This window comes from Pseudopipra pipra, chromosome Z (assembly GCF_036250125.1).
Source record: "Pseudopipra pipra isolate bDixPip1 chromosome Z, bDixPip1.hap1, whole genome shotgun sequence".
Taxonomy (NCBI): Eukaryota; Metazoa; Chordata; class Aves; order Passeriformes; family Pipridae; genus Pseudopipra; species Pseudopipra pipra.
The window spans coordinates 13043328-13069914 of NC_087581.1; the positions used below are offsets into that span (position 1 = coordinate 13043328).

Sequence of the window (26587 nt, forward strand, 5' to 3'; positions counted from 1 at the left end):
CAGCAAGTTCCCTCAAGATTGATTTTAATTTTTCTTCTTTTATTTTTGGTTTGTTTTTTTTTTTTGTATGTCACATGATAAGCACCAGACTACATTCAAAAAGACTCTGCTAACTCCCTTTTTTTTTTTTAATTTCAAATTGCCTTTCCATCTTTGCTCCTTCCTGACACCAAGTAGTACTTGGTTTTCCAGGAAGGACTATTTAGTAAGGGATTCCATGTATGCACATCTAAAAGATCTGTGCATACTCCAAAGCCAACAGCAAACTAACTCTGATTCCAGCATTCTGCGCAGAAAAAGAATAAGCATCCAGGATCTTCAGTAGAGCCTGTCCTCCATGAAGACACAGTAAGATAAAAGAAAGCTAAGATAAACTTTTTAAAACAAGAACATTGGTCTTTTGTCTAATTTTACAAAACTCAAGTATGAGTTTATTTCCATAAAATCCTAAACATGGTCCAATTAACCTCAGTGTGATTTATGATAATCAAATAGTTTCAGAATGCTTTAAAAAACTTTTAATGCATAATGACGTAACCAGCTGCAATTAAATAAAAGGTTGCCTTCTGATTCTATTTGATGCAATTTTAAATGATTTTATTATCCATACAAATACCTATTTTTGTATTCCTCTGTGCTTCTATACTGTCTACACTGTTTTTGGTCTGTATGAAGAACATAGTCTTTTTTCACTTTAATTTTGCACTTAATTTTCCTCAAATTCATAACATATTGGCTTATATTTTCATAAAAGTAAAACAATATTTTTGAATGCAGATGCTGTTTGTCTTAACTATTACAAATATGTATTCCTGGTCTTTTCAATATCTTACTGAATGAAATAAATACTGTGTTGCTGACCACTCAAAAAATATCTCTTTTTTAAGATGAATATTGAATTGTTTGTCCTAAAATAAGCATGTATATTAATGTGCTTTATATATTGCACTGACATAATTTCAGTAGTTTCTATCTGTTTTATATTCATCACTGAAATGAAAATGCCCATAATTGCTACAAAAATAAGCAAACAAAATTGCTGAGATAGGCAAGAGCTAAGTGGATTTCAAAGTTTCAAAGTAGTATTCCACACATTTTAATGCAAAGCATCACCCAGTAACAATTGTATCTTGTTGTTTCAGACATAATCTTATTCATAGACTTTTTGTCAGCAGCAAAATTCTGCTAATGGGTTCCTCCAGCAAAAGGTGATTAGTATGACATCAATCGTATGGAATCCTTAGTAGAGTTTGTTAGGAAACTACAGTTATGCTGAAAAAAATAGGTATGGAAAAAGGCAAAGAAGAGTAATGTCTTTTTCATAACTATTTGCAAATGGAGCTGGGAGAATATTTTAAAATTAAGATAGTATCCCAATACAGACAATATCCCAATAAAACCAGTAAAACAGAAACGTGAATGTCGATCTCTCACAAGATATTTTACTACATATGTTGAGCCTACCAGGTCCTTTTCTTATAAGGTATCATAACTATCAAGTTGTCCATTTTAGCTGAAAAAATGTGTAGACTCCTAATAATCTTTATAGCCCAACATTCTGTCTTTGATACAATAAATAATAGAAATATTTGAAAGACATAAATAGTATCAGTTACAAAACATGAAACTAATTACATTCATGTGCTGTACCTGAAACTGGTCTTGCCTACCTTTCAGAAATGAGTGCCAAAGTCAGATTTTTCCAAAATGTCAACACTGAACAACTGCCATAACTGGCTAGATTTTCAAAGAACCTAGGTCCCTGTACCATCACTTTAAATTCCAGCTTGAACAATAGGCCTTTTGCACTTCATACAATAATTGTGTCCTTGGCAATAGGGCCTCACCTGTGGGAAAGTTTTCCTCCAAAAAATATAAGCATCTGTAAAAGTGTTTATGTTCAAGTTGTCTTTTCTTTTACCACAAATATAAACCTGACTCTTACAGTAAATTAATATTGTAATTGTATTTTTAGCATACTCTATAAGATAATAGAAAATGAATACCTATAAACAGGCTAGGCAAAAAATAAACCAACAGGAAATAGCACTTTTTCGGAGATTATAGCCTATCAAAGCCACAGCCTTACAAATATGAACTTCAATGAGCTGTGTAAAAACAATAAATCCTATATAATGATTACAAATGTAAAAACAAAGCAGAGATCATTTTTTAAATCCTTCTGCTGAATCAAGAAATTTCTATCACAAAATTTAGATGCAACAAATTCATCAGTATTCTTAACATGATTTGAAAATTCTTGCATCCCATGTATAAAAGAAGATTCTAAGCAGCATTATAATATGAAGGAGATTCAACTCATTGAGGAGGTGTAGAAAGGAAAGAGGAGGCAATTTGATCAAGATGAAGCCTTTCTAAACACAAACATACAGTTCAAGAAGCTCTCTGTCTTATATATAGTTCTGAACCTTATTTTAAATTTCAGTCTAATTGTATCCAGACGCAGTTTAAATAAATTAATGTCAGTACAAAATTATCTAGCACCTCAAGAGATCCTGTTCCTTGGTATTTCTCGCTGGAGTGTTTATAGATGGGAATCGTCTCTCTTCCCAGACTCGTTCAAGTATTCTATTCTACTCTTTGTTCAGAAGACAGCATACTGGCCCTCTTCTCTTTGATCCATTCTAGTTCCAGTTAATTTTTCTCCAACTGCAATTACTAGAACCATACATAATATTTTAGCGAAAGTCTCACCAATTTGTAGTTTATATTAATTTCTTTCCCATCTAGTGGAAAACCAAGATGGATTGAAATTGTTGTTTGGAGTAATTTTATGAGCAGCTTCATCTCTCAGATTACTCATTTTCTCCTTGCCACTTAAAATTGCTGTGCTTTTCATCTCCCAGTTTATAATAGAAGCTTGTACTAGTCCTTGAATTTTGGATTTCTGAATTTCATCATATTCTTATTACTTCATATCTTAAAACTCAGTTCATTCTTTCTATAAAATATCTTGGTCTTTGTATAATATTAGCATTTGAAGTTTCATACATCCAAAGCTTTATACCATCTGTTAGCAAAAGCCTAATGTCAATATCATGCCGTTAGGTATTTTTCTACTACAGAATCACAGAATCAATTCAGTTGGAAAAGATTTTTGAGGTCATTGAGTCCAACCTATGACTGAACACCATCAATTTAATGAAACCATGGCACTGAGTGCCATGTCCAGTCTCTTCTTAACCACCTCCAGGACTGTGACTCCATCACCTCCCCAGGCAGCATATTTTAATGTCTAATCACCCTTTCTGTGAAGAATTCCTCCTAATATTCAGCCTAAACCTCCCCTGGCACAGCTTGAGACTATGTCCTCTCACTCCAGCTTGGTATCTTGAAAACTTGCAATGGGCCCACAACCAAACTGGGATGTAGAATGGCAGTAGTATCTGTGATAGCAAAGAAAATTGCTGTCTTTCACCAGTTTTGCTTGTGAGAGGAGAATGAGATTTATATAACCTAAAGCAAATCAGTTTTATGTGGATGACATTTTATGGTCTACATAGCAGGTGTTACACAGAAGACATTCCAGAAACTTCCTGTATATTCTAATTTATATTCTAAATTAACAATTTTCATTTTTGTAAATGTTCATCACTACTACTTTCAATAAATCAGAAGGTGGCAAACTTGGCTATAACGAAATTGGACTTTTAAAAGAAACTTTTAGAATTATAAAATTAAGACTATTCTCTCTATTTGCTAAAACAGTCTTGAAAACTGTGAACTGACAAAAAAGATTGAAAAGCTATTATTATGATACCTTAGTTCAGATTTCTGTAAGCAAAGTGTCTAATTTAAACCAGTTATCCTGACCCTGTCTCTCATAAACAAAGAAAGATAACAATCATTAATTAACCTTATTCAAAAATTCATGTCTTGCACAGATGGAATACAGTCACCTTTGTCATCTTTAAGTCTTTCTCTCCAATTGACCCTAGGGGAGTTCTCAATGACTAGCACTGACCAATTAGCTAAACATCAACTGCAATCATGTATTTAAAATAATAATTTATTTAAATGAACCTTTCTACTGAGATACACGTAGATTTGGCAACTGATCCAGTAGATCCAATTGAACTTTCAAGTTCCATCATTCACCCTTATAACTGTGCTCCTACATTTTTAGCCTTAAAGGAAGAAAATTAATTTGGTTATCAAAAGAAGAAAGTGAATGTTACAGTGAGGCACTGATGAATCTTTAGTTATCAAATGCCAGGTGAAGATTTTTATAGAATCATAGAATGCTTTGGGTTGGAAGGGAACTTAGCAATCATCTAGTTCCAACCTCCTGCCATGTCTTTCAGATTTCTAATGGAAAAAAAGCAGATGGGTGCTCAGCATTGGAAGGTCAATAAATGAGGTTCTCACTGAACCAAAGTAAGGGAAAGGTAGCTAGTAAGCCAGCATATCACTGTATAGCAGCTGACAAAATCCACTGAACAACAGAATGGTCTAATGTATAAAGGACTGAATTCTAATAAAACAGTGTAATCACAAAATTTCTTCCTGTATAAGTTTTTAGTACTGATTAGACCCATGATTTAGGTGGCTGACAGTTACATGTCAATAAAAAACCAGTTCATCTCAATAGGTGTTCAAGTAAGCTTTTAATAAAAAGGGACAGCCCAAATAGTATTCAAATAGCTTTTTATTGGTAGGGTGTTCCTACAAAGACAGTTTACAACATTACAAAAAAATTTCCAATATATTTTAATCCCTGTGAAAGTTCACTGGCTTTACATGTGAGGAATCATTGATGTCAAAATCCTTTGTCTCTGTGCTATTGTGCTGTAAGGCCTTGAAATAAACTCAAGGAACTGAGGAGCTTTGACTCTCCTCTTGTCCTTCACTTTGCTAGGCACAAGATTTGACTTTCTACCTACAGACTTTATTTTCTGGTGAAGAAAAGAGAGAAAAACTTCTAAAGTAGTTCAGGGTGGTTGAGGAGGAGGGCCCAGGGAATTCTTTCGAAGCATATAATCACATAATATTGCCTCAGTTTAAGATTAATTTGCATATTCATGGAGTTTTAGGCCCCCTCACTTCTCTGCAAGAGGTACCAGACGGATGAATTTTGAGAAAAGAGGGGAGGTTCAACAGGGATACCGAGATACAGCACAGAAGGGATTGGAAGCTACCCAAAACAAAACATAAAACGTTATGAGGTAAAACAACATTATGTTGGGTTTTTTGTTGTGGTTGGGTGGGGTTTTGTTGTTGTTGTTGTTGTTGTTGTGGAGGGGGGAAAATAATATTCTTGAAGTGTATAAAAGTTAATGGTTTTTGTGGAAAATTCTGCTTTGTGGAAAGTGTGCTTGTTATTAAAAATATCTGCCTCCCTCTCAAGCAGTGCTAAAACATAGCTCTGCAGATAGCACAGGCTGTATGGACACAGACAGAACTGAACCATGATCACACATTTGCAAAGAACTGCAGATAGGAAGAGGCTTTGCCATATTATCTGCATGAAAGCTTTTACTGCCTCTTTCTCAAAATTACTCAAATGCATAGTGGACTTGGAAAGCAAACAATCAGGGAATTACACAAACTATTAAATATGCAGGAAACTTCAATTTCTAGTTAAAAATCAAAAATATAAAAATATCATTCTAGTTTACAATTCACAGAAACATTTCTAATGTCTACTGTGCTTACATGTGGCATTCAACTGAATGTTGATTTTTCACTCAAATTACATTGAAGAAGAAATTTTAAAAAAACAAACTGAAGTTTCATCTAACAAAGCAGGCAATTAATTTTTAAGCATCATATGTATACTTCATTTGTTGAAATTTCTTTCTCCACAGAAGGATAACTGCAAGTGCAATGGATAAATACTGAAAAAAAAATATAAAGGAGAACAATTTTTCTCCTTATGAAAAAGGAGTATTATCACTTTTTTAAAACAATCCTTCAGCAAAATATAATTTTTAAGACTAAAGGAACAAGATTTGCACAATTCTCTAAAAAGATCACATAATGAAAATAAATAATTTCCATTTAAAGATACTATTTTAAATTAAAGCATTATGCATTTTAAAGCAGACACTTTGCTAAAACACTTTATAAACTGTTTCAAGTAAATTCTAGTCTATTATGTAATGCTATTAAAATAGTATGCACAAAATACATTTTTCTCCCCCAAAAAAGAATGTGTAATTTCATATGGCACGTAGCCCCCTTTGGATGATATCTTTCTTTCACATGAAATAATAAATTAATTTGCTTTTTCACCCAATCATTTGAGAAATTAGATAATAGGTTGTTTACGGGCTTTTAAAATTATCTCTTAACCCACTATTCAATAATGCCAACTCACTAGCTGAGCTGCGCAGCTGGATGTCTAAATATCACACGATATTGCTTCTGTTTGCTGAATGAATAATCTGATCTGTATAAGAAAAATAATGTCTGAAAAAAAATCCCTAAGGCTTGATTTTCCCCGGAAAAATTTGAATAATGTGAGACAATCATAGACAGCAGGCTACACTTTTTCCTTTTGCAAGGACTTCCAATCTAACTTCATAAGTAGATTCTACGTTAAAATAATAATAAAAAGATATTAAGTTACAGATTAATGGGAAAGGAATGAGAATTGTATAGCTTATATTTATTAATGGTTATTTAACAGATTTTCAATTTTTCTTGTCACATTTATTCTGAGAACTTGGCATTTTTCTCTTCTTTAACTCCTTAAAATGTCACCAGCTACAAGCATTACTCCTGGCACACAGTGGTGTAAATGAGAGAAAACCAGTATTCCTGCTCACAAAAAATGGGCAAGCAGTAATTTTTGCCCTGGCATTGTTTGCTTCTTCTCTGTTTCATCTGCAAACAGTGCTATTTAATGAGTCTGTCAGCTGGGTGATCTGAGGTCTCCAAATTTATTATTTGTTCTCTGCAGTCATTGTCAGTCACACTGTACAAACCAACTGTTAATGTGCCTCGACTCACACTTAAAGAGCCAAACAATAACATTCTGGGTCTGCTGCTCTCTGTTAGCTGTGCTGATGACTCCAGCCTGGAGCTTCAGCTACTGGCAGCTAGAAAAAGGTGGAGAATGTAATCACTGATCCTCCCTCTTCTACCATAAGGGAATCCTACCTCTCTGACAAGTATTCCTTATTTCTGCAAGGACATCACACTATGTAAACACCTACTGCCCTTGGTTTAGGATCTGAATGGTTTTTAGATTTCTGGGAGAGAGAAAGGAGAGAACTGTCAAGAACTCCTTCTCAAGCTATAAAGAATTCTGGATAAATATTCCTAAAGTGTTTAAGCTCAATATCTATTCAGTTTCACCCACCATTTAAAAGCATTATCTTCAGTAGCTGCTAATATGTATTTCCTGTTTGTAATTCTTAATCTCTAGCATGTACAGTTTTTTTCACCTCTGTAGGAGTGGAGTCATTCATTCTGTCCTAATATTAAAAGTATTCTCTTTAGACTACTGCTTCATAGTCACTAGAAGGCTTCATCCAGTTTCCATGCACTTGGCCAAAGACTCTTGCTCTCCACTGGAAATTCAAGCAGGAATCAAGAAACTTTGCTGTGCTCCTTGCAAGGTTATTCTAAGTCTGGTGCTTGTACAGTTAATCCTTTTAAAATTCTTTTCATCCTATCTTTGACTGGGTTTATTAGGAAAAGAAAGGAACACTTTGCATGTTGAAATATGGGGACATGATTCATATGAGGACAAGGCTCCAATCTCTGTCCCGCTCTTGTTATATGTTCCCCCAACCACAATGGAAAAATGAATTATTCCCATTTCATAACCACCTCTTGTTTATATGTGGTCCTCTGGCATTCAATGGCTACTTCATGAGCCAGCTGAACTTTTGACCTGACCAGCAAGGCACCAAAGGACAATCTCTAACAGAATATTTGGTCAAACCTGAAGTTAGCACTAACCTTAATATTAACTCATAGGATGACTATCTGTGATGACATATACACCATATATACCAAAAATGAGAAAGCATAGATGGTTCTTAAATGACCAGAGATCTGGCTGAGTTCAGAAAAGACACTGAACAGTAAACCTTCCAGTCAACCATTTGGTTATCTTATTTCAATAGTGGCAAATAACTCACCTGTACATCCCACAGTCACTGAACAGCTGAATTTACTAGGGCTCTAGAGATATTTCTACAATCTCCTTTCTTTACTGTTTACTTAACAGGCAGATTTTTTCACATAAAGAAAAAAACAGTTTATAATCAACCACAGATAAAAATAAAATATAAGTACTCCTGCTGAATGGTATGGTAAGTTCATTTTTATAGTTCTTTATCATGAGATGGAACTGAAGTGACTTGTTTAGCCTAAAAGCTATCATCTGTTTACTATCTATTTTTCACTAATTACCCCCAAAAGAGTACTGTTGCTTGCAAGAATGCTTGAAGCTGTCATTTTACTTACATGCAGCAATTAAACATTCCTTTCAACTGCCACAAAATACACAATCTCTCACTATTGTTCCTTTCAATTAGTGTAATTGAGAAATTAATTAAGTTATAGGGAATTTTCTGAATAGGATTTGTTTTCTTAGTCTGTTCTTTATCTTGCACAAATTTGCTTTTTATTGTTTTAAAAGGGGGAGGGAAGTAGCATGAAAACCAGGCTTAGTTCCTCTCTTCACAGAGGCAATGACAGGACTCTGATTTAATGAAACAACTTAGAGCTCCAAGGCATGAAAAGAAAAACATCTCTCCTCCATACAGCTATAGGTGAAACTGTATCAAGTCTAAGGTAAGATGATTTTCTTTCTTAATGAGAAAGATACAGTAAAGATGACATCTTATTTAAAAATATCAGCTATGCTGTAATGGTCTCAGAGTTGCCAGTTTTGATGTGAAATTTAATACCTGTCTTGTCACCTTGTACAATTTTTCTTATCTTTTGAATGATTTGAATTTATTCTTTTTTTTCTTTTTTCAATTTTTCCGTGCCAATAAAAAAAGAATATACATTAAAACAAGTGCCTAGAGTGGAGGGACGGGAGGCAGAAGGAGTTATTCCCTACTAGCACTCTGGAGGAGTAAAGGGGATCAGCTTGTCTCTGCTCGGTCACTCCTTCAGTTCAGTTCTGGGCACAAGCAGCAGCTTGTGCAGCCCCAGGATCCTTGATAGGGACATCTGTACCTAGGCACTGAGTACACACTGCAGGTATCTTTGATGCTGACTCTGAACACAAGGTGACAACTGTCAATCACCTATTTTCATTTGAATGACTTAATGTGTATTAAGTCTGCCTTATCAGAAGCATTGTTTTCCTGTGGCATAGGCTTCACCTCAACCCATTGATCCTGCAATATAGAAATATTGCAAAATGCTAAATTCAGCATGTCCTAAAAAGGCTTTAGCTGAATGGGCGTGCTTAGTTGCAAGCATCTTGCTCACTGAAATGCAGTTATTTCAAGAAGCAATTTGAAGTAGTAATTTAGAAAACATAGAAAATGTATAATTAGTTTGAAATTATGTAACTTTGTAGCTATTGTTTAATAGTTACAATGAAAAGAAGAAAAAAGTTTTATTAGCACTCTAACTGTTACATCTGCTTGGTGTTGTGCCAACAGCTATGCTACAAGCGGAACCAGCACACCCAAGACAGAAACACTGGCACAATACAGCTGCTGATCCTGGTAATTCTGTCTCTGATAAAACCTAATTATGGCCTCCCAATTATTTTTGTATTAATTAGTGGAAAATGCCAATTCATCAAAAAGAACTTGCTTTTCTAATGGATCCATTTTCACTTTTTTCACTTCCATGTCAAGATACTTGCATGCATGGGAAGGTCTGTCCGAAGCTAAAGGGAGAGACAAAGAGATTTTTCAGTACATAAAGATGGTCAAGTTGCTTAGTTATAGAATGCTTTGCTTTTCTTGACCTTTTATCAGAGACCTGAAAGTGGCCTTCTCTCATTTCATAGCAGTGTCTTAATGATGAGGAAATGGTTTGTCTAGGCTGAGCATCTCTCAGTGTCTTTTCTGCTTTGTCTACTAAACATGTATCAAGGTAGAGAAAGACAGAAAGTTCTCTTGTTCTTCATAAGGATAGAAATAGCAATGTAGATGATTACCTTTCATCTTGCTTTTCCAGCAAAGTGAATAATTTATAAGTATATACACCATATAAAGTATAATCACTCACATTAGAATTAAGGTGCTGGGAAACACAAAGACTCATCCCATGCAGATGCTACTCATCAGGAAAAAGAGCCCTCACAGAGACACTGGCTGCAATTGATCCACCTCCTTGCAGGAATTTCACTTGTAGACACCTGAGTCAATGTCAGACAGCTGCAGTACTAAGATTATTTATGAACCATAGGAGCTTTAAGGAAACCAGACAACCTCTGTTCTGAGTGGGTTACCTCATTAATACTATTATTACTTTATGAACTGTTGTCTAACATATGCAGTGTGAAACCTTCTTGCATATTTTATTTGAAAGTACAGCTAGATACTCAAGATGCAAAGAGCCCTTCAACTTATAGAGGACATTTTAGGTATATAATTTATTTTTTTAGTTAATCTAAAACTCTTTGTCAGACTGTTCAGGTTTCCAGCTTTACCTGAATGTCTGAGGTTAACACACAGTATCACACAATATTCATGATTCCGAGCTTTCTGCATCAACAACTGCAACAGTCTGACAAACTGCTCTTCTTCATGTTCCCAGCTGTTGTGTTTCATTCATTCTTCCAAACTGTCTGTAAACTTACCTTCTTTTTCTCCTTACCTTGCCTTTATCTAGTCTTGAAGTATACACACTTCAGAGATATCCTTAGAGAAATAAATTTATGGCACCTGAAGGCTGCTCTGATAAACAACAGTCATGGCAGGAATGTAATACTCCAAGCAACCTTTGTACTCCCTTGAATAGCATAATTATAGACCTGAAGGTTCTAGAGGAATGACTGTGAGCAACAGGATGTACTCTCTTATATTCCAGAATTATGGAACTTATTCATTAGATACAGAAAAAAAAATCAGATTTAATCACTTAAAGATAATTATTTAATTGGAATAAAAATGAGAAATAAGAGAGCTACAACCTCTATCAGGAATGGAAAAGCCAATGGAACATTCTGCAAAGAACAAATTTTATGGCAATTTATAGCTTTCTTCAAACAAGTAGTCTAACAATCCCTGTAATATTTCTGGTTATGAAGAAACAGTTCAATGCATCAACCATTCAACCATCCAAATGCATTAAATCTTACATAAAGAGTAAGTAAGAAAGTATCTTTTAGTCTCCGAAAAGGCACAAAAAGTTGTTAGTAATATTGGATTACTTCCCACAGCTCTGTAGAGATTTAACTCTCAAATAAATAATGATACTGTATTTCTGTCCTGATCATTTCTGCAGAAACACTCAGGGAAAGTGTTTTATTCAGCTGGGTTCATTCAAAAGTGAAGTCACAAAGCTGTAACTGTTAAAGAAAAATAATGGAACTTCTGACAAATAATACCTTTTTTTTTCCTTCTCCCATAACAAGAAGGAGAAATAGAGAGAGCCTCAGAGAAGTAGGCAAAAATATATATAAGATGCTATAAAAAAAAAAAGGGAAAGCAGTGAAAGGCTAGCAAAGGGATTTTAAACAATTCTACAAACAATTCTAAAGATTATTTATGTTTTCTTTCACTTAAACAAATATGCATACCTATTTTTCCCTTCCTAATTATTTTAGGAGTACTCTGCTCAGCATCTGAAATTTTAGCAAAATTTACCTTAGTTTTACAGTAGAATAAAGGTTCCTTTGTTTCCATGGCAAGAGAAGCCATTTGCACTCTAGAACCACTGGCTGTGAGCATGACAGTCTGCAATGGACATTGTTTCACACAGGCAATTGATCATCCACTTCTATTCTGAACTAGTATCCTAAACAGCATTACCAGCACTGACAATGGTGTGTCTGATGGAAAGGCTGCAGTGCAGGACTCCTTCTGAAGCCGAGGAGGCACCTGCATAGACCTGCCAAGGAGGGTCCCTCCAGGTAGGCAATGCAAAGTATTTGGTTTTGTGTAAAAGAAGTTTTGGGTTTGGAAGTGTTCTTCTTTTTTCCTTTCTTTTTTTTTTTTTTTTTTTTTTTTAAGGCATGTATTAAGCATTAATAAAATATCACCAGGCCCCTTTTCAGTCTTTTGGAGGTAGTCGATTGAGACCACAAAGTTTTGTGTGATGATCATGAAATTGTAAGGAAACCTTCCCAAGAGAACGGCAGTGCACCCCCCGTAGAGAAGGCCACACATGGGCTGCGTGCAAAACACAGGTAACAAAGTGCTGAGGCAAGTAAAGGCTTTTCATTTACACTCTGTTTCTCAACCGAAGTTGAAAAAGAGCTGGAAGAATTCATAATGCCTTCACAACAAATCAATATATTTTAAAGCTGCATAGACAGTGAAATTTTTAGTAGTCATAATCAAATGTAGCACATGGGCTCTACAATGCTAATTCCTGAGAACTACAGAAACAGAACATTGCTTCTGCTAAAACCTCAGTGTTATATAAGAACCTCACTATAAATAATAACTACCTGTGGCAACTTAATGATTTTAAGGGCTAAAGCAGCAACCACTTCAAATATAAGCTGGTATTTGCTTCTGTTTTTCACAGTGGACTCTAACATTTTCTCAAATTGATGGCCAAAACAGAAGCCCTCTTTGCCACGCAGAAAAAGTATGCTAGAAGTTGCATATAATGTAAATTACATAGGTAAACTTTGTTTTGAGCAATTTTATGCCTTTAGCCCCAATGTGTCACAGAAATTCTGACTAACACACTAAGGAATTGCCTTCAGCCGCTGCTGACAGGGACAGCTCATTTTCTCAGCCTGCCTGATTGATCCCTCCTCTGCTCAGATCTGTACTACAAATTTGAATGTCACATGCAATACGGCATACACCCAATATTACTGAATATGCCACAGTACAATGCTTTCATTATTCACTTTTTTTTTTTTTGTCCTTTTTCCAGCTTTTTCAAATTGTTCTATGTAATTACACCACTGCACCCCTCTCCCCCATCCCCCCCGGAAGCTCTCACTTTCTTGGCATTAAGTGATACAGAAACATTTAGAAAATGAAAGCTCTTTTTTTCTGCCATGGCAAGTGTGGTGCAAGGTTTAGCTGAGGGTCCTATCTTCTCTAAACCCCACAAAACAGACTGTTTTTGTGGAGGGTTTTGAGGAAGGAGCGGACAAATGTCCTCTGCCAGATGCAGAGCCTGCCTTAAAAAGAGACGTGGGGACTGGGGGAAAGACTGAGAAACTACCAGAGAAAATGAAGCTGAGGTAAAAAAAAAGAAGAGAGGAGGTTTATGTCTGTCCCAAATAATTTCTGAGTTTGGCACTATTTTACAAGGTTATACTGTTCTTTACTATCTTCCACAAATCAGGAACTCTTACAGAGCAAGAGTCTGTTTCTTAAATATTTTGCGAACAGACATCTAAACCACAATCTTTCAGCACTAAAAAATTATCTTTTCATTTACTGAGTTACATATACTATTAGTTTTATTGTGCCATTGCTTTTCAGTCAGAGTTACTCTCTGATTTTAATAGCTTTGTTTTAAAATCAGTGGACCAATATAGTCTACTGCAGTTTTTAATCTTTTTCCTTTTTTATAGTAGTCCATTTACTTCCCTTTAGATTTTTTTTTCTAGAAACACTGCTTGAAGAGTAAGTATTGTTGCCTGCCTTACAGGTGCACCTGATGGAGCAGGGATTATCAGCTGCTATCCTGTCTCTGCCTGTGCAACCCAAAATGTCATGGCTGGCTGACTGGGTGATGTGATATAGTGTCCAAGTAATCATTACCATTGATCATTTGGGTCTTTTCTATTATTTTATTTGCACTGTCCACATATAGAAGGTCCTGATGTTCAAGGTGGGGGGGACATGCAGGCAGAAATTAAAGGGTCATCTCTATCTCTTTGCCCAAAAGTCAGAGGGGAGGGCATGCCAAATGATTCCCTAATTTCTTCCAAATAATGTCAGGTAGCCCAATGAGAGGTTCTTCTCAGCCATCAATAAATCCTCATTCCAAGCTCTTATGTCATAGTTCTTCTGTACAAGAAGTCATCCTCTTTCCCCTGGGTGCAGTCCCAGTTCCCTCTTCTCTTCATGTCTCCCTACCTCCCACTTCACATATCCCTTGGCTCCTGCTACTTCCAGTACCTCTGTCAAACCAGTCATCTTCGGGGCTCTCTGCCTCAGTTTTCCTTTAAGTTAGCCTTTTGGGCTGCCTCTGGTGTCAGTGGTACTCCTGGCTGAGGTGAGGCCATATCCATCTTCTGACGCTGCCTAATGATGCCCAAACATGGGCTGAAAAACACCTGATGCTGTGCAGGAGTGAAACAGTAACAATGAGAGCTGGACTCTTCAGCCAGGTGATCACCGACTCATCTCACTTATTTACGTTCCCTACAAAGCCAGTGAAAACAAAGGCCTATGCCTAAAAAAATGTTGAGAAAGGAAAAAGGATAGGGAGGTATCTTATTCAGGGGAATTAACTCCATTAAACCTGGTTACCAGCTCCTATCACATGTCTAATAAGCACCCAAAGACTTCACTTTTCTTTTAAAAAAGGCTCAGTGTTTTACTCAAAACTTTATAAAATTACTTTTAAATTTACATTAAATTCTGCAGTGAGCTCTGCCTGAATATACGGAGATATCCAGCACTGCCTGTAGTAAAAGCATCTGCTGAACAAATATTTTGTCTAGAAGATCATATAGGTGCTTATGTGAAAGTGACATTTTCCTAACTCCAAACTTTATTTTTTTATTATGCTGTAGTAACCACTTAGTGTTTAGAGAACTTGTTTGTTTGTTTGTTTGTTTGTTTTTGTTGTTGTTTGGTTGCAGAAAATTGCTGGAAAAGATAGGTCTGGTGCATTTTATGAAAACACATGGGGATAAAAACATTCTACTTCTATATTCATTACTGAATCTCTTTTCTAGTGAAGGTTTCTTGAATTAGTGGTACAAGATTTTTTCAAGGTTAGTAACCACTTGGACTGAACTGTTAATTTAGCACACAAAAGAATACAAAGAACTTTTTAAAACATTCATTTGCAGAGAGAAGGTTTTGGTCCTTTTTCTATCCTCTGCACTCCAAAGCATTTATAAATATTGCATGTCTTAGTTATATAAGTTATCATGTTTTCAAGGTAGACATGCTTTAATTACTTGAGCATTAAAGAAACACGGTGAGGTCAGGAGAGAATTACGATTTAAATGTCAATATAAAAATAATCAATCCTACTTTCTTCCCTTTTTCCTTAACAAGGTAAAGGAAAAAGACCCAATCTTCACAGCAAGGATTATTTTCTCATTCCTAATATTGTATTAATAATATTGACTGCTATTTCCTTGTACCCATCAACAGGACATAAGCACAATAATTCTAATGTAACTGGGATAATTGCTACCAGCTATATCTATCTGGTGTGAATCACAGAGTTTTGTCTTGCTAAAAGGTAACTTGTGCTGTATTTTAACAGAGACTTTGAAAACCACAAGTTAGTTCCTTGGTTTTTGTTTCCCTTTTTTTTTTTTTAATCTATTTAATGTGAAAACCTATGGTAATTACTGTGAAAAGAAAGCAAATTGTGTGTAAAATCTGGCTCTGGTATACCTTCATGTCTTCACAGATAATTTTATATAGTCATCATGAACATGGCTGAAATTGTAATGAGCTTGCTCTGCAGTTTCATATGGAAAACTGTTAGAAACCTAATCCATAATGCAAGACAGCAGAACACTTTATAGGTAAATTACCCACAACACAGCAATAAATCAAAGAAAGTCCCATCTGTCATTTTAGAAGCAGTGGGAGTCTATTACAGTTTGGCACAGGTATGATGCAGCTGGGTGGAGAGCACTTGGCTTGCACAGTACCCGCTACTGGGAGGAACCAATTGTCTTTTCAGAGATACAAGACAAAAATAACCAGCCCGATTACCCAGCAAGATGAGAAGCTGAAACACAATAATGAAGCATCAGGACAAAAGAGGAGAGACTGTTCTGACTGATCTACATTCCTCTCCAAAGTCTTACCCTCAAACTAAACATACTATTCAGTTTCACTTGAAAAGAAACAAACATGTTTATTTAGTTATTGCTGCATCATTAAAGGTAACTTCTGATTTTTGATTAGGAGAGAGGAAGTAATTTTTTTCCTTACTTGTTGCAATACTGTCTTTTGTTCTTTCTCATTTCAAAATTCGGGAAGATCAAGGTCAAACTAAATATCACAACTATGAGCAGCAAAAATTCAGGTAATTATTAAAAACATAAATTGACAACTATGAGAAAGAGACAGCAAGTGATGGTAGCAAAGGCCCTATCCTGACATAACAAATATTTTCATGTTCAATAAGTCTCTGTGCAGCCCACACTGGCTCTCATGGCTGTATTTACATATTCATTTATATGTCAGTGGGTTGAGTTCACAATGGTCTTAATTATGCATCAACTTATTTAAAAGAATGCACATAAATGAAAGAATTAATGTACCTACACATTCTATTATGTGCATGTTCTTTTAAATAACAATATGCATCCTGTGAAATGAAGTATCTGAAAAGTTTTTTCTGAAATGCAGATGTGTACTTTTTTCCTTTCAGAGTGTTTTGTTATTCAGTTATACCAAATATGTTTTATTACCTTTATTCTAATAAATCTCAGTGCTTTCTACAAGAATAAGACTTACAGAAGCCAGGAATACTATATCTATCCATTTAGCAGCCTGTGATCTGATGGTTGCTGAAACTGCATAAGATGATTCAGTAATAATCCAAAAGTCAAGATTTACAGATGATTTTCTAACTATAAGGCACCCTGGACTTCCAAATAAATGCATAAACTACAAGAACTACCAGAAACAATCCACAAATACGGCATCAGGCAATAACTCTCAGTAATGCCTAAACATATACGGAATTTTCTCCTTCACAATCCTACAATGACTATATTGCTTTTGGCACACTCAATACTTAGTCCTGTTCTGACACTCTAGAAGACTGTTAACAATACTTGTATGTGATTATTCATAACATACTTCAAAAATTGTCTATTTAAATTACTGCACTATGGCAAAGCCAAATAGGATATACACCTGTGCAAGTTGATGAGAATTTTCTAAAACCCTGCAAAAATACAAGCTGATAGTTAGCAAAAAGCTTTTGTTTTATGTTCCTTTCCCCTCCCCCCTGCCTCCCCCCAAGTAGGTATAACTCCAGGATAAGATAAACCATCCCTCATTTTCCAAAATAAATTATTCCTTTGGGGTGGCCAGTATACTGTAGCACTGCTGTATAGAAAATATAAGATTTATCTTCCAAGTGGCTCACCTTCTCCAGCAGTATGAACATAACATGACCTATTGCTAAAATTATGGTTTATAACTGAAAACAGACTATTCTTAAGTAAAGAGTCAGAGAACATTTTTGTGTTATGCTATTTGCAGACTTTCTAAAACCTACTATCAGCACCAGAAAAGCAAGACTTCTATTTTTAAAAACCATGTGAAAACCACGAAAACCTAGTGAACTTAGAAATCAGTACTTAATGAGAAACTTTGCTGCTCAGATCAGACCAGATCCAGGAATAACATTCTAAAAATCCAGTATTGCATGTTCAGCTGTGTGTCTTAAATTCAAGTTCTTCAATTTCTATTTTGAACATCTGTCCAATTCAAGGGAAAAAAAACACCAGAAAACTAAATTTTCAGAAATTTTTATAAATGGCATGTAATATGTAGGGAATGGGAACTCTTCTTTATCTGTTTCAATATATTTCATCTGAATCTGGACTCCAGCAAGGCTCCACCTGACAAAAATATTTACATGTATATGAATATTTATACTTTGTTTTATAATATATATACCAAAAGCTGCTACAAGCCTAGTTAAATAGTGATATGGTCTTGGGGTTGCCCAAGCTCTTCCTTTCCTGTCAATTCCCATCATGACCAGAACTGCCATTTCCTAGACCTCTGTGAAAATATACAAATCCGTGATACTTACAGATGAGATAGTTACACATATCCAAAATTTTCCAGAAATGTTTCCTAAGCACCAAAGCAGTACTAATGAACATTCCAAGACCTTGGTATCTGCCTTGTTCCACCTTCAGTTTAACAACCAAGTGTTGAAGCTTAGGAAAACATGGAATTGCTGTCTCCCATTCCTCTTTAAGAAAATACAGAGGCATCACTGGCTAAATGCCCAGCTGAAGTGCATGTACACCAATGCACACAGCATGGGTAACAAACAAGAGGAGCTGGAAGCCATCGTGCAGCAGGAAAGCTGTGATGTAGTCACTATCACGGAAACATGGTGGGATGACTCGCGTGACTGGAGTGCTGCCATGGACGGCTACAGGCTCTTCAGAAGGGACAGGCAGGGTAGGAGAGGTGGAGGGGTGGCTCTATATGTTAGAGAGTCTCTCGACGCTGTAAAACTCAAGGTCAGTAACAATAAGGTTGAGTGTCTGTGGATTAGAATCAGGGGGAAGGCCAACAAGGCTGATATCCTGGTGGGAGTCTGTTACACACCACCCAACCAGGATGATGAGGGTGATGAATTATTCTACAAGCAGCTGGTGGATGTCTCAAAATTGCCAGCCCTTGTTCTTGTAGGTGACTTTAACCGGCCGGATGTCTGCTGGGAACTCCACACAGCAGAGAAGAGGCAGTCTAGGAGATTCCTAGAGTTTACAGAGGATAATTTCCTGCTCCAGCTGGTAAATGAACCTACCAGGGATGGGGCCCTTCTAGACCTGCTGTTCACAGAGAGGGAGGGGCTGGTGGAAGATGTGGTGGTTGGAGGCCATCTGGGGCACAGTGATCACGAAATTATGAGTTTTCAATACTCAGGGACACAAAGAGGGCCTTCAATAAAACCTCCACACTGGACTTCTGGAGGGCAGATTTCAGCCTACTCAGCAGACTGGTTCAGAGGGTAACCTGGGAAACAGCCCTTGAAAACGAAGGGGTCCAGGAGGGATGGACATGCTTCGAGAAGCAAGTCTTGAACACACAGGAGCAGGCTGTCCCAGTGTGCTGAAAGGCAAGCTGGCAGGGAAGACAACTGACCTGACTGAACAGAGAGATTTTGAAGGAAATTAGGGTAAAAAAGAGAGCTTACCAATTATGGAAAAAGGGGCTGACTACTCAGGCAGAGTTTAGGAATGTAATTAGGTTATTTAGAAAGAAAATTAGAGAGACGAAGGCACAATTTGAACTCAATCTTGCTACTTCTGTTAAGGATAACAAAAAATCTTTCTACAGATACATCAATAGCAAAAGGAGGGGCAAGGAAAACCTCCATTCTTCATTGGACATGGGGGGGAACATAGTCACCAAAGATGAGGAAAAAGCTGAGGTATTTAACACCTTCTTTGCCTCAATTTTCATCAGTAAGACAGGTTGTCCTCAGGACAACTAGCCTCCGGAGCTGGAAGACAGAGATAAGAAGCTGAATAGCCCCTCTGTAATCCAAGAGGGAACAGTTAGAGACCTCCTGAGCCATTTAGATCCTCACAGGTCTATGGGACCAGATGGGATCCATCCTAGGGTGATGAGGTAGCTGGTGGAAGAGCTCACCAAGCTGCTCTCCATCATTTTCCAACAGTCCTGGCTCGCTGGGGAGGTCCCAGATGACTGGAAGTTGGTGAATGTCACGCCAATCCACAAAAAGGGCCAGAAGGAGGACCCAGGAAACTACAGGCCCGTCAGCTTGACCTCAGTGCCTGGCAAGGTTATGGAGCAGATCATCCTCAGTGCAATCACACAACACCTACAGGGTGGGATCAGACCCAGCCAGCACGGGTTTAGGAAGGGCAGGTCCTGTCTGACCAACCTGATCTCCTTTTATGATCAGGTGACCCACCTGGTGGATGAGGGGAAGGCTGCGGATGTGGTCTACCTGGACTTCAGCAAAGCCTTTGACACTGTCTCCCATTGCATTCTCCTGGAAAAGCTGGCAGCCCATGCCCTGTGCTCGGTTAGGAACTGGCTGGAGGACCGGGCCCAGAGAGTGGTGGTGAACAGTGCTGCATCCAGTTGGCAGCTGGTCAGTAGTGGTGTCCCCCAGGGATCAGTGTTGGGCCCAGTTCTATGAAATGTCTTTACTGATGATCTGGATGAGGGGATTGAGTCCACCATCAGCAAATTTGCAGATGACACCAAGTTGGGGGGCTGTGTTGATCTGCTGGAAGGCAGGAGGGCTCTGCAGAGGAACCTGGACAGACTGGAGAGTTGGGCTGATTCCAACGGGATGAGGTTCAACAAGGCCAAGTGCCAGGTCCTGCACTTTGGCCACAACAACCCCATGCAGCGCTACAGGCTGGGGACAGAGTGGCTGGAGAGCAGCCAGACAGAAAGGGACCTGGGAGTTTGGATTGACAGGAAGCTGAACATGAGCCAGCAGTGTGCCCAGGTGGCCAAGAAGGCCAATGGATCAGGAACAGTGTGGCCTGGATCAGGAACAGTGTGGCCAGCAGGGCCAGGGAAGTGATTCTTGCCCTGTACTCAGCGCTGGTGAGGCCACACCTGGAGAACTGTGTCCAGTTCTGGGCCCCTCAGTTCAGGAAGGATATTGAGGTGCTGGAGCAGGTCCAGAGAAGAGCAACAAGGCTGGTGAAGGGACTCAAGCACAAGTCCTGTGAGGAGAGGCTGAGGGAGCTGGGGTTGTTCAGCCTGGAGAAGAGGAGGCTCAGGGGAGACCTCATCCCTCTCTACAACTCCCTGAAAGGAGGTTGTAACCAGGTGGGCATCAGTCTCTTCTCCCAGGCAACTATAAGTAAGACAAGAGGGCACAGTCTTAAGGTCTGCCAGGGGAGGTTTAGGTTGGATATTAGGAAGAAATTTTTTACAGAGAGAGTAATCAGGCATTGGAATGGGCTGCCTAGGGAAGTGGTGGATTCTCTGTCCCTGTAGGTTTTCAAGAAGAGACTGGATGTGGCACTTAGTGCCATGGTCTAGTAACCACAGGGTTGGACTTGATGATCTTGGAGGTCTTTTCCAGCTTGGCTGATTCGATGATTCTATGAATGAGTGGCTACCAAGTCTTGACTTACTCTATGGCACAGCCCCCCCCGCCCATACCCTAGAATAACTGCTCGGAAAAAGAAGCTTCAAGAGATGGTCTCTCTGCCCAGTTTTTAAAGGGAGGACCTCATTTTTCTCACTGCACAAAGTGATCAAGTACATACCACAGCTTCCTGGAGGCCGTCCAAAGCACCCGAAGAGCTTACTGCATCTTGCAGTGCATATCAAATACCTCTTCATGGACTGCATGAACGGTTTAAATCTCCAGACTGGAGCTGTAAGGGACAGACTGGAAAAGCTGGGGCAAGGCCTTGCACTGCAAAATCTAAAGCTCCTGCCCTAACTCTGTTAGTAATTTTTAAATATTTCTTCAGATAATTATGAAGTGAAAAATGAGCAATCTGATCTTCAAATCCCAATGTTGTCTATGTAAAAATATATACCACTACACAATTGTGTAGTAGTTGCTTACTACTTACAACTTACTGGTTGCTTTTAAATTAACTTTATATGCAATTAATTGCTTTTTCTCTGTATAAAAGTATATTTAGGTCTTTTTCTCCTTTTGACATAGACTTATTTAGCTGAAGATGTGCTAAAAGACCATAAATAAGGCAGTAAAATAAAAGTAGATTATGGAGTTAGGAGGAGATGTCCTTTGGGATATTGGAAGTTGATGTCTTACCCAGAATTCTTTCACAGTTTTAATGATGATTTAACATACCTTCCCATGATTGTGACAGCATCCACTATACAGAGCCAACTGTAATTTTTTTTACATTTCCTTTCATATGTATATGGTTGAATTAACCATTTGTTATGCCTCTTATATTACTTGCAATTGCTAAAAGAGGTTTGATTCTTTTTCTGTTTTTGACACCTTGTCTGGTTGCTCAAGTACTACTAGAAGAAAACCAAAATATACATAATGAAAATGGATCACTAAAATTAATTAAAATAATAAAACACCCCCAGCTAATACCTGATATTCTTTAAAACCAGTTTAAAAATCTTTAAGCTTAGAGACAATTGGTATGCTACTACAAATCTTGACTCTCCTAGATTGTTGTCCCTGGATACTTTATGCTCATGACAGACTGGAACAGAGAAAATATTAACCTGTCTTCAATCATGATAATTCAATGACATTCACAGCATTAGGAGAACATCTTCCTATTAAGAACTGCCAACATCTACAGGAAGAAATATTTAACTAATGATCTTCACCTCCCTGTCAAGTTACTGTTCATTTTGCCTTCTTTATTTCACACTAGACTGTTAACAAGTTCTGCATACACATTTCTGGTTCTTTCAAATAAACGTTACCTTTGCAAAGGCAAATATCTTTGAGATGTGATAACTCCTTAGATGTTAAAAAATGTCAGAGCTGTTGTCACTTAAAAAATAACTTATATTTGCTACTGCATTCATCTTTGACTTACATCAAAGCCGGGGAGGAGAGCGCTAAAATGTCATTGATTTATTGACTTATTCAGTCCTTTTATAAGGTAGAATGGTCTGTCAGACTTTCTTACTGAAGAGAGAATATGGATTGAGTATACCTGGTTTGGACATCTTTCTCCTTTGTCAGGTATTAGGCCTTCACAAACTGATACCAAGACCTAAGGTATGTATTAAATCTGAGAGGTATTTTTTTCTGTGAGAACAGTTTCACTACTTCAGTAGAAAAAAAATATGAACTTCCTCAGAGTGACCAGAATGTATCAATGCATTCTTTTTTGTACCACTTCAAGGTGTACAATTTTATTGCCCATCTTCTACATTTGATGGCTTATAATTACTCTTATAAATTATGTCTTTGGCCCATAACAGTAAATATGTGGAGCAATATTTGCTTCCTTATCATATTTTTATTTGTCTCAGCATGCAACCCTTGGGACTGGTCAAACTCTTAGATGGTGTTTGACATACTTGGCTTCATGAAAACTCTCTCTTGTCTTCCTGTGCTTAGTTCTTCCATTTTGAACTATGCCTGTTCTAGTTTTGCATACCCTGAGCTTTGGAAGGATCTGAATGAGGAAGATTTTGGCTAATATTTCACTTCTAACTGCTTTCAGTGTGAGAAGGACCAGTGAGAAGGACCATAACTTTCCTTTTCTTTTAGTTATATTTCACAGACACATTTATGATGTTATTCAGAGAAGAATCAAATAACAACCTCTTTCTTCACCTCCACTATCATTCTATGTTGCCTAGCAATTCTTGCTAATTACATTATTTTCTGTAATTCTTATAAGAAAAATAGTGGAGCCAAGAAATACACAACCACAGATATATATGTCTAAAAAAAGAAGTTGATCTTAGAACTTAAGCCCAAAAAATCAAAACAAGTCTCACTCTCCTGATTTTTTAATTTCAGATGAAGAAAAAAAAGCTATTCATTAGGCAAAAAATAGATAATGTATTATATTAAAACTCTGAAATCATTGGCTGGGGATTTGATTTACCTTTTTCTCAAATCTCAGATAAGTCAAACATAAGCAACTTTTATCTGCCAATACTTTAGAAAATATGCCAATAAAATGGGTAGCATAAACTGATCTTTGAAATACCTATTTATCTAGTTTGCAGAGTAAAGACAAATATAAAACACTCATTAGCAATATATAGAAATAGCTTAAAATTCTTAGCCTATAATCAAAATTTTTTTTTCAAATATGATTTGACTCTGATAAAGCAATGATTAATAATATACAAACATGACTGTATAGTTGTTATAGCTGATATTATATGTATAATTTCAGGGTCTCAGAAATCAATAAAGTTCTTTAATTAAGACATCCTTTAGCTCTAGTTCATAATAACTAGCTTACAAGGGGCTTCCAGCAAAAGAGAAACATTTCTCTAAAGCCTAGAAACATGCAATTTCTGGATCATTTCTTACATTTCTGATTGTCAATGCCATGCTATTTTTTTGCCTCTGAAGTCAGGAAACAAGTAAGAAGTAAAACTAAAAAGAGGAATAAAAATGTTGAGAATCGAAGGAATTAAAAAATGCCAGATATTTCTATGCCAGTGCTTAATAAAGTGTGTTTATAAAATCAGAGAACAAACAAACGAACACTTTTGCTTGCTGTTAACGAGAAAACATGAGAAATGCAATACTGCTTGACTGCTACTGGGTTTTAATTTACACCAAAACTGCAAATGAAACTGGTTTTACTCTGCACAGTTTACAATATATGGATATATTTATATATGTACTATATTTCTTATGCTCAAAATATTATGATACCATGCTGCAGCCAACAAGGTCTGAGGATAACAAATCAGATGAGTTTTTAGGTGGATAGTGACATTTCTTCTATTTCATACATCTGTGTATAGTGTGTGTGTATGTTCACCCTAAACTCTAATGAAGCTGTAGTTATACTTCATGTCCCTTCTTATAATGTTTCTGTCCCACAGCTCCCTAGAAATGTCCCATTTGGGTAAAATTACTTTCCTTTCACTTGGCAGAATAGACCCAACGAGCCAGTTGGGTTACATGGATTGGCCCTTGACGTTATATGGAGATGAAATAAGGGGGTTTCATATGGTCCCCGACAGCTCAGATTTTTGGAGATTTTAATGCTCACTTATCCTCTCTTTCTAAACGGCTCATTCTCACTTATGTTTCATGATACTACAGTGTGTGAAATTTCTTGCTTGCAAACTTCTGTTTTGAACAGCTGTTTTGTCAGCCACAAGCTAATTTTTCTGTCACTGAATATACAGCTCATCCCTTACCTCTTCCTGTTTCTTATATACTGAGCCTATGGTCATGTTGCAATTTGAGCTTAACAAAACTGAATGTAAACTGTTTTTTCATCCACATGCTCTCATTTCCTTCCTCTTTGCCTGCCTGTAAAGAAAATGCCCCGATCCATCCAACCCAAATATTTTTTTCAGTTTTCTCTCCTTCTTGTCCAGCAAATTCAGGTCACTTCTCTTCATACTCGGCACATGCCAGGGTCACTCTCTTCTCTATTCTCTATCTGCCAGGTTTCTCCCCCAGGTGTGTGTTACATCACACTGTTTTTTGCCCAGTTTGCCTTTCTGGCCTTTGTTATGGACATATGCCAAATACTATCGCTCAGGCTGTGTTTCTTCTTTTTTGACGTGAACTCTGATTTCACTACTTTGCTCAGCTGACCTCTCCCCTGGCATGGCCTGTCCAGTTTCCCATTTTCCATGATAGCAAATTTTGTCATCTTTTAAGCACCTCAGTAATTCCACACATCCTTATTGTCCCTGGCTGAGGTTCATTCTGATCCTTTCTTCCTTATGCCATCATTCCTAGTCTTAACTCCTTGTTTCATACCTTCACATTTGTCTCTGATTTTTATTATACTGACAGCATTAATAACTACTTATTACAGAAAGTTCCCACCCTGTACCCATTCCTGTCTCTTTAATTCCAGTCTTACTTACATGGACTCAAACAACCTTTTTCTTCCTGTTTCATAAAAAACTCGCTTCTACCAATCTCTCTCTACTTTTCTACCTTTTGGCCACTGTTCTTTTTGACCTTGGAGAGAACCTTACAGGTCATGGATTCACATGTAAAAAATACAAGGCAATTTGTTACAAGGCAAACGAAGGCCTCTTCTGAGCACTTCTCTGAGGAAGTTACAAATGAAACTAATTGATTTGGTCTCGTTGTCATTTAAAGGACATTCTTTTGACATGTTCTAGGTGATCCCTGAACTGCACTCCAAAGGAATAACAGAAAATTGTACAGACATGGCCATTCTACCAAGCTCAAGGCCCTTGCTCTAAGCTACCTAGATCAAGTACCTACAGAGTGTAGCATGGGGGTACAAAGCACAGTCTGAACCAGGGAAATTGAGTTTTCATGGAAGAGTTTAAAGGAAGTTGAACATTGAGAACATTTTACTTTCTAAGGAAACTGGATTCATGCAGAAATATATTGAGTTTATGGAGTCTTCTGAATTCCTTTGTGTTCAATGACATCTGCCACAGGATTCAGACACTACTAGATTATTTCATGTAAACTCATACAGCCTTTTCCACAGTTAAAACATTCCATTAATCTGTTTCAGAACTTAAGGAGTTATGAGAAAACGGGTTACCTTTTCTTGATACTGTCGTCGTGAGGAATCCAGAGACTGAATGAGGGCAGTGGCATGACCAACAAACATGGCATAACAAGTAGCCCCCACGATCATACTCAACATGGTTATCCACAGGTCGGACATGCTGACAGGGGCACGGGCTCCATAACCAATGCAGAGCATATGGCTCATGGCTTTGAAGAGTGCATAGGAATACTGCTTTCCCCAGGAATCATTCTGCAAGAAAAGAGACAGGTGGCTGAGCCTGGAAGCAGCTGAAGGGAGAAATATGTTTGTACCTATATAGTGGGCTGGCTCTGAGAAAAGGGCCTGGTGATGTATCCTATATGATTGAGAAGAGATATTCCTTCTAAATTAATCATTAGATAAAGCGTCAGGGATTCTGACAGATAATAGCACAGT

At 37.3% G+C, this 26587-nt stretch overlaps 1 protein-coding gene across 1 annotated transcript in view; it reads right to left on the reverse strand.

Moving 5' to 3' along the window:
• The window catches only part of HCN1 (hyperpolarization activated cyclic nucleotide gated potassium channel 1), a 199997-nt gene that overhangs the window by 43024 nt on the left and 130386 nt on the right, over window positions 1–26587 (reverse strand). The window contains exon 4 of the mRNA XM_064642837.1: window positions 26183–26401. Within this exon, the coding sequence (XP_064498907.1) occupies window positions 26183–26401 (219 nt within the window). The remainder of the gene's footprint in view (window positions 1–26182; window positions 26402–26587) is intronic.